Here is a 14,518-nt window from a genome sequence, read left to right as displayed (position 1 = left end):
TAGAGGAAACTCAGCTGCAATGCTTTGAAAGGAAATGTTGACCTTTTGAGTTAAAAGCTTACCCTGGAGCAGAGGTGAGCAAACTCTTCTCATAAGGAGCTAGTTAGCAAGTAAATATTTTAGGCGCTGCAGGCCTCGGTGTCAGTGGCTGCTCCTCTCTCTACCACTGTAGTGCAAAAACGGCCACAGACGATGCCTCGTGAATGAATGTGGCTCTGTTCCAATAAAACTTTATTTATAAAAATGGTGGTGGGCCATAGTTCATTAATACTTGCTCTTGAAGTTTTTTTCCCTTTAATTTACCTCTAAGACTAATTACATTCCTATAAAATATGTATACAAGTGAAAGGGAGAACAGTAAAAGCTATTTAAGGGTAGGTTGCCTTTGTTCAGTATTTTAAAGGGAATGTTGTCTTTCACATGGTTATTTTCAATGAAAACGTTCACACATGCATAAGGTAGTGTTATGCAAAACCTGTCACTGCTGAGTGTGCACAGGTGTGCTTCTAGGGGAGGTCTCCACAATCCCCCTCCCTGTGCAACGGGGTCCCTTCTGATGGCTCTGCCCCACCCCAGGCCCCGGCGTGCACTCTCTGGGGAGTCAGGCATACCTTGTTCTCTCTGCTGGTCTCTCTGTTCCATGGACACGAGAGCAGAGAAATGTGCTTGATCATAGGCCAGAACCAGAGGCGAGCAGTGGCATCTGTTGGGAGGGACCTCCAAGGGCAGGTAGATCCCTCCGAATGGGATGGGTGCGAACGCTGTGGACACAAACCAGGGTGAGGGTGTGAGGAGCAGCAGCCTGAGCTGGGAGGGGAGGCCCCTGCGTCCCTGTCCCTCACTATCCCAGGGGGCTCCGTGGAGAAGCGGAGGGACAGGAGGGCGGATGGAGGCAGTGCTGAGGGATGGGGCTGAGAGTTTCTAGAGTCATCTGTCTGCCCCAGGACTCCTGCGGCCCTGAGACCTGCACAGGTGTTCAGGAGCCCCAGGGCTGGGGTGACACTGTCACCCGAGATTGGTCAGAGCAGTCGCAGCCTGGAAGCCCACATTTTTCTGGATGTACTTCTTCCTCTCCTAGTGTTTGGTAAAGCATTTGTATACAACGCAATATCTACGCTTCTCGAGGGTGTATATTTGTTCTATATTTTGAGAACCTCTTCTGTTGAATCTGAAGGAACCAGCCAGAGAGCTCCAGGACCAAGATGTAAGTCAGATGGGAACTGAGAATCAAAGGGATTGAGTCTTTCAGTGACAGGGACATAATCTCATTTTCTTACTTGTAAAAAAGAGGGCAGAAAAGCCTAACACCCTCACCAAAATAGAATAACTTCGGAAATATCTGTCCTAAAGCAGCATCTGCTTTTAGCTCATGAAACGTCTTGCCTTTTGGCCCCAGAGTCAGCGTATTGCTGCACTCCTTAGGCAGAATTCAGGGACGGTAATTTCAGGGGTGTCTTTGACGAACTCTTAGAGTTCCTCCCCCATCCTCGCTTTGTCTAAATTGATCATTGTGCTTCTGCTCACAGGACAGTCCCACTGAGAGGCGGCAGGGTGGGGGTACCCGCAAGAGGGCTGTGAGTAGAATGGTAGGAAGGGTGGACCTTCCCTCGCCCCGCAACTCAGATATCTGATGGTGCTGGGAGCTCAGTCCTGGGCTTGCACAGCAGGGCCCCGATGCGAGTCCTGGTGCTGCACGGAGAGCTGCAGACCTCAGCAGGCCCGTGTCCCTGAGCCACACAGGGAAGGGGGTGGGCCAGGCAGGACCTGTGTCCTCCCAGTTCCCTGGCTACATAACCATCGTGGCCACATCAGATTTTCTATGGCAGCTGTTTAGCATGAAGAGCCACATCCTGGCTTGTGGAACTCCTTGGAAGACCTGTGACTTTTGTAAGGTGCAGGCGTCAATTCAAACTGGGCTGGAGGGACGCTCTGGTCAGCTGCACGCTGGAGGGAGGACAGGCTTTGGAGCACTCCCTGCCCTGGGCTGATCCCCCTGGGGACACTGCCTAGCCTCTCTGGGCTTCAGTTTCACCTCTGTAAAGTAGGGAGGGTGCTGTCCACCCTGGGAGGCTGTGGCAAGGGCTGAATGGAGGAACCTTCGAGAAGCGGCTATGCACAGAGTGTGGCTTTCGGTGGGCAGGCCATAAACTGCCCCTGCCTCTTTCTCTGCCAGTTCTGATTCTATCATAGCCTTGCTATGCATTCTGTCTTCCTTTCTTTTTAGTCTTTCACACACAGGTGGCCTGTGGAGGGGCGGGAAGGCACCTGAGTGACTGAATGCCTCCAGGACATGGCCCAGGGCTGTTAGAGGGGTGTGGACTGTCTGCTGTGCCCTAGGCACACAACAGGAGATAGGAGGCCCTCTGGGCTTAGTCCTGGTCCCCACACGACCAGATTTCTCCTGGCCACCTGCTGTTGACAGGCAGGGCAGCTGGTGAAGAGCAATCCCTGCCACCATCAGGGAGGAGAAAGAAACATGCTGAGTAGATCTTTGCACAGAGTGATGCTCTGTGGCCTCTGGGAGCTCTGCGGCCTCTGGGAGCTGGACCTCGCTCTGTGCTATCTGCTTTCTAGCTGGGATGCTATGCTTTCTGTGTCAGGAATACAGCACATCCCTTGAGGAACTTACCTTCTCCACCTGAGTCTCTTAACATGGTATCTGCCACAACAACGATGGGTCTTCTTAATATATGGGCTAGGACAAAAACGTGGAACTCTTCCAGGCTCTCATACACGGGGTCCTCTGAGTTGTCCACACTGTGAAACAAAACAGAGCCAGCTGGTCACTGACTGAAACAGCATGGAGGATGGAGAAAGTGGGGACTGCTTCGTGCAGGGGCTGAGCCCTCCCCACTCTGGATATTATCTTCATGGACCCCGGCAGCTGCGCCATCCTGGGCCACTTCTCATGCCATCCGCCGATGGCAAACGCACAGGTCCCAGCTCCCCTACCCCACCGTGGGAGCGGTCTCGGAAGACGAGTTGGAAAGAGCCCGCAGGTGAAGGGCGCTGGCTGCTGTGAAGGCGAGTCTCTCCGCAGGGGGAGGCAGCCCACCAGAGCCTGTGGCAGCAGGACTGTTGGCTCTCTGGGGGTGTTTCACAAGGAAGCAGTGGGGGCTGGAGGGATGGAGGGGTTCCTCTCCTGTTTATTTCCCTCAGAGACCCAGGGATTCCCTGAGCACATCTGATGGGCTGGTGGGGTCATTACCACCAAGATCTGAGGAGCCTTCTAGAAGACACCCCAATGGAAGAGAACAGTGAGAAGGCTGTCTGGATTTCAATCCAGAGCTGGAGGGGATGCGACGTGAATGTGCAGCCCAGGTGGCCCAGACCCTCCCTGACCATGCCCCTGGCTCATGTCTGAGGATCAGGGAAACAGCAGGCTCAAGAATGCTTCCACTCAAACCCTAAGACGTTCAGGCAGAAGGTGGCAGCCTTGATGTCCCCCCATAGCAGGGCCACCCAAAAGGGAGGTGCACATTGAGAGGACAGCCAGAGCTCACAGCGTTATGGAGCCTCGGCTGCACCTGCAGTGCCTGCCAGCTGAGATGGCCGCGCCAGCCAAGACTCCCCAGAGGTGGCTCTCAGACTCGTTCCTGAGTGTCCGAGGAACGCTCAGAATTAGCGGAGGGAGTCTGTGAGGATGGCAGCAGGTGGGGCCAGGGCCGGCAAGTGTGGCCCCTGGCATGGCCCAGGGAAAGAGCTTCATGGCTTCATGGGCAAAGTTCCCAGTCACCTGGGACTTCCAGAATGCAGGTTGTGAATCCTAGGGAATGCATTACCATCACTTGGGGAATTCTGGTTACATACTACCCATGTTTTTTCTTCTTCTTGTGATTCAATTTACCTTGTGTTTTTGAGACAGAGTCTCACTTTGTTACCCAGCCTGGAGTGCAGTGGCATTATCTCAGCTCACTGCAACCTGTTTGAAGTGTTTGTTTTCTGGTGTTGTAAAGAAATAGCACTTGAATATAAATTTAATTGTTTTAGTAAGGCCATTTTTATATTTTTTATAAACAGGGTATACTTGCTAGCAGTTTTGAGAGTATATTGAATAAAGGAGATAGGGTTATTTATAACCTGATGCATCCACCTTATTGCTATGCCTGGTTTTTATTGACTGGAACGGGATTTTACATTTTGTATTTGTTTTCATTGGTTAGTAACTTAGAATTTTTTTAAAGAGGCAAAAGCAGAGGAGAGGAGACAAAGGAAGGAGGAAGTAACGTGTGGAATGTTGAGAAAGGTAAAAATGCTTTTAAATAAGGAAGAGGAACAGGCTATGACCTAATGCTTGCTTGGACTAGTATACGTATGCCAGGGCAAATATTTAGGCTAAATTGTGGGAGCTAAGAATATAAAGTATATTGATTTTTAAAATTATGGCTAGCAGATATTTAAGAATGCTGGCACAGGTCTTTAAATTTTGCTTCTAAGAGAAGTTATTGTTTATTTTTAGTTAGATGGGGAGGAAAGGCTTTGAAGAGGAACCACTATTTTACTTTTTACAATTCTCCCTCTTATAATTTTTAAAAAATTTGTCTGTTTTGATTTAATTGCTTTAAGAGAAGTAATTTTTTTGAATAGGGTGGAGGAGAGTTAGGAGTTAACTTTGTAAGAGTGGTAGAGAGAAGTTTTGTATAAAATTTTGAAGGCAGGGAATAATATAATAGCTTATAAGTATATTATTAAGAGTGAACAAGGTGAGAATTGAAGTTAAATTTTTTTTTTTTTTTTTTGAGACAGAGTCTCACTCTGTCGCCCAGGCTGGAGTGCAGTGGCGTGATTTCAGCTCACTGCAAGCTCCGCCTCCTGGGTTCCTGCCATTTTCCTGCCTCAGCCTCCCCAGTAGCTGGGACTACAGGCACCCACCACCACGCCTGGCTAATTTCTTTTTGTATTTTTAGTAGAGACGGGGTTTCGCCGTGTCAGCCAGGATGGTTTCAATCTCCTGACCTCGTGATCCGCCCGCCTCGGCCTCCTAAAGTGCTGGGATTACAGGCGTGAACCACCACGCCTGGCCAAATTTTTTTTTTTTACTTATTGAATTGATGTTTTATTATTTTAGAAAAAGGGTTATTTATTTTAGAATTTTTGGCACGTTTATTGGATAGTGCTGTTAATTTTTGTAGTGCTTTTGTTATAGTTTTGTTAGGGGCAGTATTAGAAATAAAGGTACAATATTGAGTTTTAATTATGACATAATTTTTTTTGCTAATATTATATTTAAAGCTTGTTTTAGGCAATTTGTCTGGTAGGTCCTAATTGCTTAGCTATTTTTTTGATGGCGTTTTCAGTGTAATTTATGAATTGTTGCTGATTGTAACAGATGTAGTTTAGTTTACATTTTTTTTATTCATAGTTACTTACCAGAATAACTTGGATTTAAATTTTGCAGGTATTTGATTTTGTGTTTTAAGTTTATTTGGAAATTTTTTACAGGATTTTAATAGCATTTATGTAAACTTGAGGATTAAAGGACTTACAAGGACATTTTTTTGGCCTGTGGTGTTTTGTTTTTAGTTTTTTAGATTGATGAAATGCTACAGTGAAGCACCACTAATTGGATTAGTACTGTTTCAATTATTTGGCACAGTGTTTAGTAAGGGTCCTTTACAGTACTACCATATATTTGTTTGGGGATGGCTAAGCATGGATTGATGGGCAAGCTTTTGGAAAAGCTTGAGCTTCTTGCATTATTTTTTAAATACTTTTAAGGAATATTAAATTTTTTTCTTGCCGTGAGAGGCACAAAGTAAATTTGGCATTTAGAAAAGGTGGAAGCTGGATTGCCCTCAGGGGCTGACGCGCAGGGTGTTGAATTTTAGGAAATAGCAGAGAGAGCTTGGCATGATGGATTATTTTAAGCAGTGGGATTTTGAAGAAGAGCTACTACATAGTTTATATTTGGTTGACGAGGAGACCATTTAAGTGGAAAGGGGATAATTTGGGCCTCTGGAGTACCATGTGTACAAGTGTAATAGCGTAATAATTGTTTTTAAAGTGTGAACAGAATATTTATTTTAGCTAGGCGTTTGTATTTTGATACGTTGTTTTGATGGCTAAGGTCTGTCTTCGATTTTTTATTTTTATAATAGACATTCTACTTTTATTAGATGTAGGAGTAACTGGTGTGGGATTTAGAACTTAGGCTGCTGAAGAAGGGGAAGATGGGGGAATAATGTGTATTTTAAAAATATTTAGGGTTTTAAAAAATTTATGTCAATTTCTATATTACAGAAGTGATTAAGGGCAGGTTTAGAGTTAGTTAAGGTGGAGGTGGTGATAGAAGAACAGGGTTATATTGATAAAGGTTGACAGAAGGGATAGATTTTTTAATGAAATAGATGAAAGGTTTTAGATTTATATAATTTTTTTTTTTTTTTTTTTTTTGGTGGAAGTTTAACTTGGCTCTTGAGTAGTTTAAAGGACGTAGTTCCATTTATTGCAAGATTGTTAGGCTGTAGTGTGTCCGGAGTTGGTTCCTTCCAGTGGGTTTGTGGTCTTGCTGACTTCAAGAATGAAGTTGCGGAGCTTCACGGTGAGTGTTACACCTCTTAAGGGTGGCACGGACTCAAATAGTGAGCAGCAGCAAGATTTATTGTGAAGAGTGAAAGAACAAAGGTTCCACGGCGTGGAAGGGGACCTGAGCAGGTTGCTGCTACTGCTGGCTGGGGTGGCAAGCTTTTATTCCCTTATTGGCCCCTCCCATGTTCCATTTCTGTCCTATCAGAATGTCCTTTTTTCAGTCCTCCCTGTGATTGACTACTTTTAGGATTCTGCTGATTGGTGCGTTTTATAATCCTAGCTACAGAGTGCTGATTGGTGCATTTTACAATCCTCTTGTAAGACAGAAAAGTTCTCCAAGTCCCCACTCAACCCAGGAAGTCCAGTTGGCTTCACCTCTCAGTAGGAGCAGAAAATTCGCAGGTGATTATAACGACAAGTGTTAGGGGTAATTGTGTTAATTAGAGGGCCAGGATATAAATATTTGTGTGAAAAGGCTAGCTGTCATTGATTTTTTATATTTTTACAAGGTGTGATAGAGCAAGCATTAAAAGCAATGGTTTGAAGTGAGTTAGATGTAGTTACATTAACAACAAGGGAGCTAGTAACAGAATAAGGAAAGGAAAGAAATAGAGAAGGTATATGAAAATTAAGCTTTTTAAAATTTTAACTTAGTAGGGCTTGATTTTAGTATAGTAACCTAAGATGTTTTCTTGATTTGAGTAGAGTGGGTCCATTTTTTTCTTGGCTGTGCAGACGGCAGTCTTGGTGGTTAACAGCATAAAATAGGGTCCCTCCCAGGCTGGCTTGAGTTTTTTATTTTTTGATAAGGATGTGGTTTTTAGGCTGGTGCTGGTGTACTGGAAATTTTAGGGTTGGTACCTGTGTTAAAAGATTTTTAGTTTTGAGGGAAGGGAAAGTGGAAGATAAATTAAGTCTATAATTTTCGTTGCATATTGTAGGGCTTGAGGCCCCACGGTGGCGTCTTCTGCTCCGTTTCTGCTTAGTGTTGCCTAGCGGATGTTGCGGCCCTGCCCCCTCTTAAGGTCTTGGCTTTTATGTGGCCTTCACTGCCCCTGCGTGTTGTGGCCTTGGGGATGAGGGACCTTGGGACTTATTTGGCCACCCTTGGGCTTTAAGAAAGTTAAACACTATTTTATATTTGATAATGCTTTTTGTACGAATTTTTTTACATTAATATGCTATCAATGTTAAACTTTTAAAATAAGATTTTATAGACATTATTTACTTTTAATATCTAACTATAAGGTAAGGTTTTTATAGGCGTTTTAAAACTTTTTATAATTTTTGTTAAAGAGCAGGTTAGGGCTTTAAGAAAAATTTATTGTGCTTTTATTTTAGTTGACAGAAAAATTGGATACCTCTTTACCTAATATGTTTACATACAGAATTTTCTTTATAATTAATAGTTAAAATTTGCTTAAACTTTCTTTGTTTGTTTGTTTTTTGAGATGGAGTCCTGCTCTGCCGCCCAGGCTGGAGTGCAGAGGCGCGATCTCGGCTCACTGCAAGCTCCGCCTCCCGGGTTCACACCATTCTCCTGCCTCAGCCTCCCGAGTAGCTGGGACTACAGGCGCCCGCCACCATGCCCGGCTAATTTGTTTGTATTTTTAGTGGAGACGGGGTTTCACCATGTTAGCCAGGATGGTCTCAATCTCTTGACCTTTTGATCCTCCAGCCTTGGCCTCCCAAAGTGCTAAAATTACAGGCATGAGTTACCAAGCCCGGATTTGTTTAAACTTTTAAAACAATTTTTTTTAACCTTTTAATGTAGGTAAAAATGCATATTTTTATGTCTTTTTGTAATTTTATTAAAAGTATTTTTTTTTACATATTTTGTACATAAACTGTTTTTTAAATAGTTTTACATTTAGGAGGCCTAATTGCTTTTAAATTATATAATATTTTTGCACAAACTTTTTTATAACTTTTACAGACAATTTTTAACATGTTTTAACTTTCTGCCTTTCTTTAACATTATTTCTTTTCCTAGTTTTACCCTGTGTCTTTCTTTTTGTCTTTTCTAGTTTTTTTTTTACTTACTTTTTTCTCCTATTTTTTTTCTTATTTGCACTTTATTTTCCTTTTCTTTAATTTGCACTTTATTTTTCTTGCTCTCTCTGTCCTTTTTCTGTTTCCTTTTTTTTCCCGCTCTGCGGCTCCTGCAGCGCAGGCTAGGCAAGGCACGGGCCCGCCCCGTGTATGCGCTGTCATCTGTTTCTCCTGGTTTTTTTTTTTCCCCGATTTATTTATTATTTATTTTTTATACACTTAGTTTTTTGGGCTGGGTGGGCTTTGCGTGGCTGTAGTGTTGGCCCCGGGCCGGCTGCAGTCCTGGCCCAGGGCCGTCACTGGCCCAGAGGCTTGGCAGACACCTGTCGTTAGTTGTAAGAATTAGGTCCTTTCATCTTGTGGGCTTTTCTTCCTGCGCCAGTCCCCGCCCTCTTTTTCACATAGAGCTGGGCTGGGGAGAGGGACTTAAGTTTTGGTGTGCCTGGCTGGCTGGCATCATGCTTGGTGTTTTTGCTTTATTTTTCCCCTTCCCCTAGAGAAGCAACTGGCAGGAGTGGAGCTTAGTCTTTTACCAGCATTTGCCACCATGCCCAGCTAAATATTTTTGTATTTTTAGTAGAGATGGGGTCTCACCATGTTGGCCAGGCTGGTCTCAAACTCCTGGCCTCAAGTGATCCACCAGCCTTGGCCTCCCAAAGTGCTGGGATTACAGGCTTGAGCCACCACATCCAACCCAATTTATCTTAACAGTTCAAAAAATTGGCAGCAATAGAAACCTCACAAAATAGTTGCACACGTATGGTAAAAAGAGCTTTTGTTTCCCTGAACCATTTGAAAATAAACAGCCAACCTGGTGCCTCATCAGCCTGGAAAGTTCTTGCTCATTTTCTATGAACAGAACATCCTCCTACACAACCACCACACAGCCAGTGACATCAGGAATTCACCCGGTTACATGCAATCACCAGACCCCACATGTGTGCCAGTTGTTCCCCAGTAATGCCTTTCAGAACAAAGGTTCCTGCTCAGGATCAGGTGCAGCATTCAGCGGTGGCGTCTCCTTAGTCTCCTTCACCTGGAACATTTCTCAGGATATCCTTGACTTCCACGGCCTGACACTTTTGAAGACTGCAGGCTGGGTATTTTGTAGAATGTCCTTCATAAGGCTTTCTCTAGTTCATCATGGTTAGATTGGATTGGGTCAAGCTGAGTCCTTCTCGTGACATCTTGTCAGGTTGTGTGAACTGCAAATTGTCCCATCACTGGTGAGGTTGTCCCATCACTGGTGAGGTTGACCTGGACCACTCCTTAAGGTCATCTCCCAGGCCTTGCCCCTGCAGAGCTACTAATTTTTCCTTTGAAATTAACAAGCATTTTGTGGGGAGGAACTTGAACCTATGCAAACACTCCATTCCTCACCAGACCTTTATATGTTTATTGGTATCACTATGGATTTCTGGTTTTCCATTTTAGTCAATGGGTTATAATCCATTAGTGTGATTATGTGGATGCTCAGATACTCCTTGATGTGGTCAGTGTGGCTTTTCTAAAGCTGGATCTGTGTCCTGTGATATCATCATCATTTCTTTTTTCTCTCTCTTTTTTTTTTTTTTGAAACAGGGTCTCACTCTGTTGCCCAGGCTGGAGTGCAGTGGTGAGATCATAGCTCACTGCAGCCTCGAATTCCTGGGGTCAAGTGAGCTTCCCATTTTGACCTCCCAAGTAGCTGGGACCACAGGACACTACTATGCCCAGAAAACTTTTTTCATTTTTGTAGAGACAGGGGTCTCACTATGTTGCGAAGGCTGGTCTTGAACTTCTGTGCACAAGTCGTCCTTCGGTCACAGCCTCCCAAAGTGTTGGGATTACAGGTGTAAGCCACCGTGCCCAGCTTCCTTCATTTCTTAGAGCGCTTTCTTGCTTCCTGGTGCAAAAATGTGGTTCAAGTTCACACTCACACATGGATACAGATTTGCATGTTTATTTTCATCTTTCTCTCCCTCTCAATATTTATAGAAAACCTTGAGTTCACTGATATCCCAATTCCAATCCAACCCCACAAAGTTAATTCTACTTGCAACTTTCTTCACTTACTGTGAGAAAACTTGTTTGTATTCATTCTAAAGCATTTCCTTATGTCAGCCATCTTCCCATATGTCAGCCATCTCCCGCCTCTGCTCCCCCTCCCCAAGGTGACCCTTTTCACCTGTTTGGCTGACATCTCGCTCTGGCCCCTGGTGTCCTCCCATCCCCCACCCACTCCAGATGCCACCTTGCTTTGCCCCACCTAATGGCTTTTGAACTTACTTTTTAAGCAAGGAAGGAAAGTAGAAAAGGAATGTTTTAAATATGTATTGACATGAACACATATTCAAACAGACACACACATATATTTTATGCCAGGTCTAAACGCAGTGCTCCTGGGTGTGCATTTTGAAACATCACAGGTGATTCGCCTGCCCAGCCACCCCTGAAAGCCAAGCTGTGGTGCCTGGGGGGTCAAGTGCTTTTGGAAGTTGCTTGTTTGTCCCTGTCACCCAGTATGCGCCGAGTGCCAGCAAGTGAAATGGTTGAACAAGATAATGAACAGCACAGGAGGAGAGAACATGGAGTTACAATCTGCATACTTGGAGAGAGAAATACCCCAACTAGAAATGTGCAGCACTGTTCCTTCCCTAATTCAAGGAATGGAGGGGGCAGTGCTGGAATGAGAGGAGCTGCTCGTGAGTCAGATACTAATGCTGAGAAGTGGGCAAAGCAAGATGAATGGTAGCCCTCTCAGCCCTGGACTCTGAGTCCCATCTTCACTTACTGGCAGAACACTCTGGGATCTGAGCAGCTACACAGAAGGACCCCCATGGTAACAACAGTGTGAAGGCTCAGTATTAGGCACCTTTGTACTGGCACAGCATTCTTCTCATGCAAAACTTAAAGCAGGGTCTCCAACCAAAAAACCAATAAATATTCATTGAACACTTACTATATGCTGGTGCTGTGAAAGGCACTGCAGAGGCCCTCAGGGAACTCTGCCTTCATGTAACATCTACCCATCTATCCATCCTTCTGCCTACCTATCTATCCACCCATTCATCCTTCCATCTACCCACCTACCCACCCACCCATCTCTCTTCCTTCCCTCCCTCTCTTCATCCATCCATATATTTATCCACCCATCCAATTGTCCATCCATCTATCCATCCATCCATCCAACCATCCATCCATCCATGCCGTCCACCCACCCATACACTTGTCCACCCAGCCACCCACCTGTCCACCCACCCACCCACCCACCTGTCCACCTCTCCATCCACCCACATGTCCATCCATCCATCCATCCATCCATCCATCCATCCATCCATCCATCCATCCATCCACATACTCATCCTTCCATTTTTCTGTTCTACCATCTGTCTACCCAATCACCTACTTGTCTGTCCATTCATCTACCCATCCTTCAAGATCTGTGCTAGGGCCAAGGCATGGAGTTGGGCCATGCCCAGCATGGAGCCTCCTGGCAGAACACCTGGTATTTGAGTAGCTATGCAGGAGGGCCTCCATGGTAACAACAGTGCAAAGGCTAAGTATCAGGCACCATTGTACTGGCATGGCATTCTTTTCATGGCTAACTTAAGGCAGGGCCATTTTACTTCAGCAGCAGTGATAGGATGGCGGGCCCAGTTGGGAGGTGATGGAGGACAGCTGCAGCAGAGCATCCTTTCTCCATTCCAGTTTTAGTGTTGAGCATGGGAGCCATGTGAGCAACTGAAACCTGCTCAGTGACCCAGGGGGTAGCAGAGAGGATCCCAGCTCCAGCTGGGGCAGCTTGAAAATCATAATGCCAGGCCGGGCGCGGTGGCTCAAGCCTGTAATCCCAGCACTTTGGGAGGCCGAGGCGGGCGGATCACAAGGTCAGGAGATCGAGACCACAGTGAAACCCCGTCTCTACTAAAAATACAAAAAATTAGCCGGGCGCGGTGGCGGGCGCCTGTAGTCCCAGCTACTCAGGAGGCTGAGGCAGGAGAATGGCGTGAACCCGGGAGGCGGAGCTTGCAGTGAGCCGAGATCGCGCCACTGCACTCCAGCCTGGGCAACAGCGTGAGACTCCGTCTCAAAAAAAAAAAAAAAAAAAAAAAGAAAATCATAATGCCCTTTCCTCCTTGCTTCTGGCTCCTTGTCCAAGACTTAGGGAGGGTTCTGGTTCTATACCAGGAGCCTCAGTGTTGAAGGCAGCCAGAGAGCATTGGCTTGGCTCCTCAGGCTCCTGAGGGTATAGAGGGTGTAACAGAAACGAAACAGCAGAGGTTGCTGCCTGGGCATTGGAAGTAGAACACCACACCCAATGACCCAAGCTGGTGGCCAGAGATAAGAACTTAGAGGTATCTCCCTGCCTAGGAGACTGGGCTTTCCGCTTTCCTACCACTTCCTTTAAATGGACCATTAAGGCATTTGCCCATGAACTTAAAGTGACCCACATCCTATTCCCCTATATATGTTTCTAGTTGGATCTCTCTGCCTGACTCTTAATCCCTACCTCATGTGGCCCTGGGATGGAGCACTGCCCTCCCAACTCATGATGGCCTCCATGCCCAGGATCTATAAGTAAAAATCTTTGAACTCCTTTCTCATTGTGGCAGTGGATTGAATTTGCACCTTCCATTGGAAGAAGCAGAGGCTACCCCAGGCCATGTTTTCACCAGACGCCAAGGAGAACACAAGGTTGGTCCCAGCCACAGAGCGATGATCAGGTAAGAAAAAAATAGACACAGGCCAGACAGGAGCCACAAAGCCATCTGCCAGTACAAACAAGCTTCCCATGTGAGGGACCCCCTGGTCATGGGTTGGGCAACCAGGTGTTAGGACACCTGCCAGGTAAGAGAAGTATCCCGTGAAAGGCACACTGTAAACGCCCATGTCCAGGCCCCTTTTCATTTCTCCTTATTGCAGGTTTGCTAGCTGCTCTGGTACTGGAACTCCAGTTTAGCTGGGGGCTCTAAAATGGAGGGGCAAACAAGATCTTATCTGGGACGAGAGTTTGGAACTGTGACCTGCACTCTGTGACCAGAGCCCATTGGTAGAAATCAGCTCAGAAAAGCCAATTCTGAAAATTCACTCCCACTTTTAGCCCTAAGACTTCATGTCTTCTTGTGAGTTTGCTGAGCAAATGCGAGATCTGGGATTGTGGGGAGAATCTGGTCACTGGGCAAAGACATAACAATTCCTAAAATGCTTAATAATCAGTGCTTACTGCAAAGAAGACTGGCATGCAATATAATGACTTCATCCTCCAAGATGTGCATGCCCTGAGAACTTCCTAACATGCTTTGGGCGCCACACACTGGGTTCTCCAGGGCACCCACACCCGCTTCTCCAGTGGGTACTTGAGGAGGGAGAATTTCCAGGGTTAGGGATATACCATCTATCCAATGAAAACACCCTGAGAAAGATGGGGGTAGGCAGAGGCCAGGCTGAGGAGTCCCTCCTGGCAGGACCAAGAAGCAAAGGTCATGGAGCAAGGTCCAGATGGTATCTCAGGCCCCAGGGAACAGTTTGGGGGCACCCTGGCTTAAACCGTAGGCACCATCCTTGGAGACCATCCTTGGCAAGAGCCCATGTCATGGACAAGGAAGCCAGTCTGGGGCTTGTTAATGAGCAGTCACCCAGCCACCCAGACAGAGAGCCTGGATGAAGCCTCCCAGGTCCCTCCCCACATCCCCTCCTCCAGATGGGGCGTCCATACCTCCTGTTTTGCTTGGGAAAGTCCTGTGCACACATCCCAAGTGGTTAGTGCCCACTTTCCTTTCCCCAAATGAACCAGGTTGGATGATAAATTGCAGTCACCTCACCTATGGGGACATAGGTGTTGCTTTTTGGTGTACCTTCCATAAAAAAAGGTAAGTGTAAGGCTGGGCGCGGTGGCTCATGCCTGTAATCCCAGCACGTTGGGAGGCTGAGGTGTGCAGATTACGAGGTCAGGAGA

The 14,518-nt window shown here is 46.1% G+C and overlaps 1 protein-coding gene across 3 annotated transcripts in view; it reads right to left on the bottom strand.

Moving 5' to 3' along the window:
* OTUD7A (OTU deubiquitinase 7A) overlaps positions 1 to 14,518 on the bottom strand; it is a 374,444-nt gene that overhangs the window by 26,411 nt on the left and 333,515 nt on the right. For all 3 annotated transcript variants that reach the window (XM_015141768.3, XM_028850656.2, XM_077939014.1), the window contains 2 exons: positions 2,630 to 2,757; positions 612 to 761 (listed from right to left, as the gene is read on the bottom strand). In XM_015141768.3, the coding sequence (XP_014997254.3) occupies positions 612 to 761; positions 2,630 to 2,757 (278 nt within the window). The remainder of the gene's footprint in view (positions 1 to 611; positions 762 to 2,629; positions 2,758 to 14,518) is intronic.

The sequence above is a fragment of the Macaca mulatta genome, chromosome 7, assembly GCF_049350105.2.
Source record: "Macaca mulatta isolate MMU2019108-1 chromosome 7, T2T-MMU8v2.0, whole genome shotgun sequence".
NCBI lineage: Eukaryota > Metazoa > Chordata > Mammalia > Primates > Cercopithecidae > Macaca > Macaca mulatta.
The sequence above is the reverse complement of the archived record's forward strand: the minus strand, read 5'-3'. Positions and strand labels throughout refer to the sequence as shown.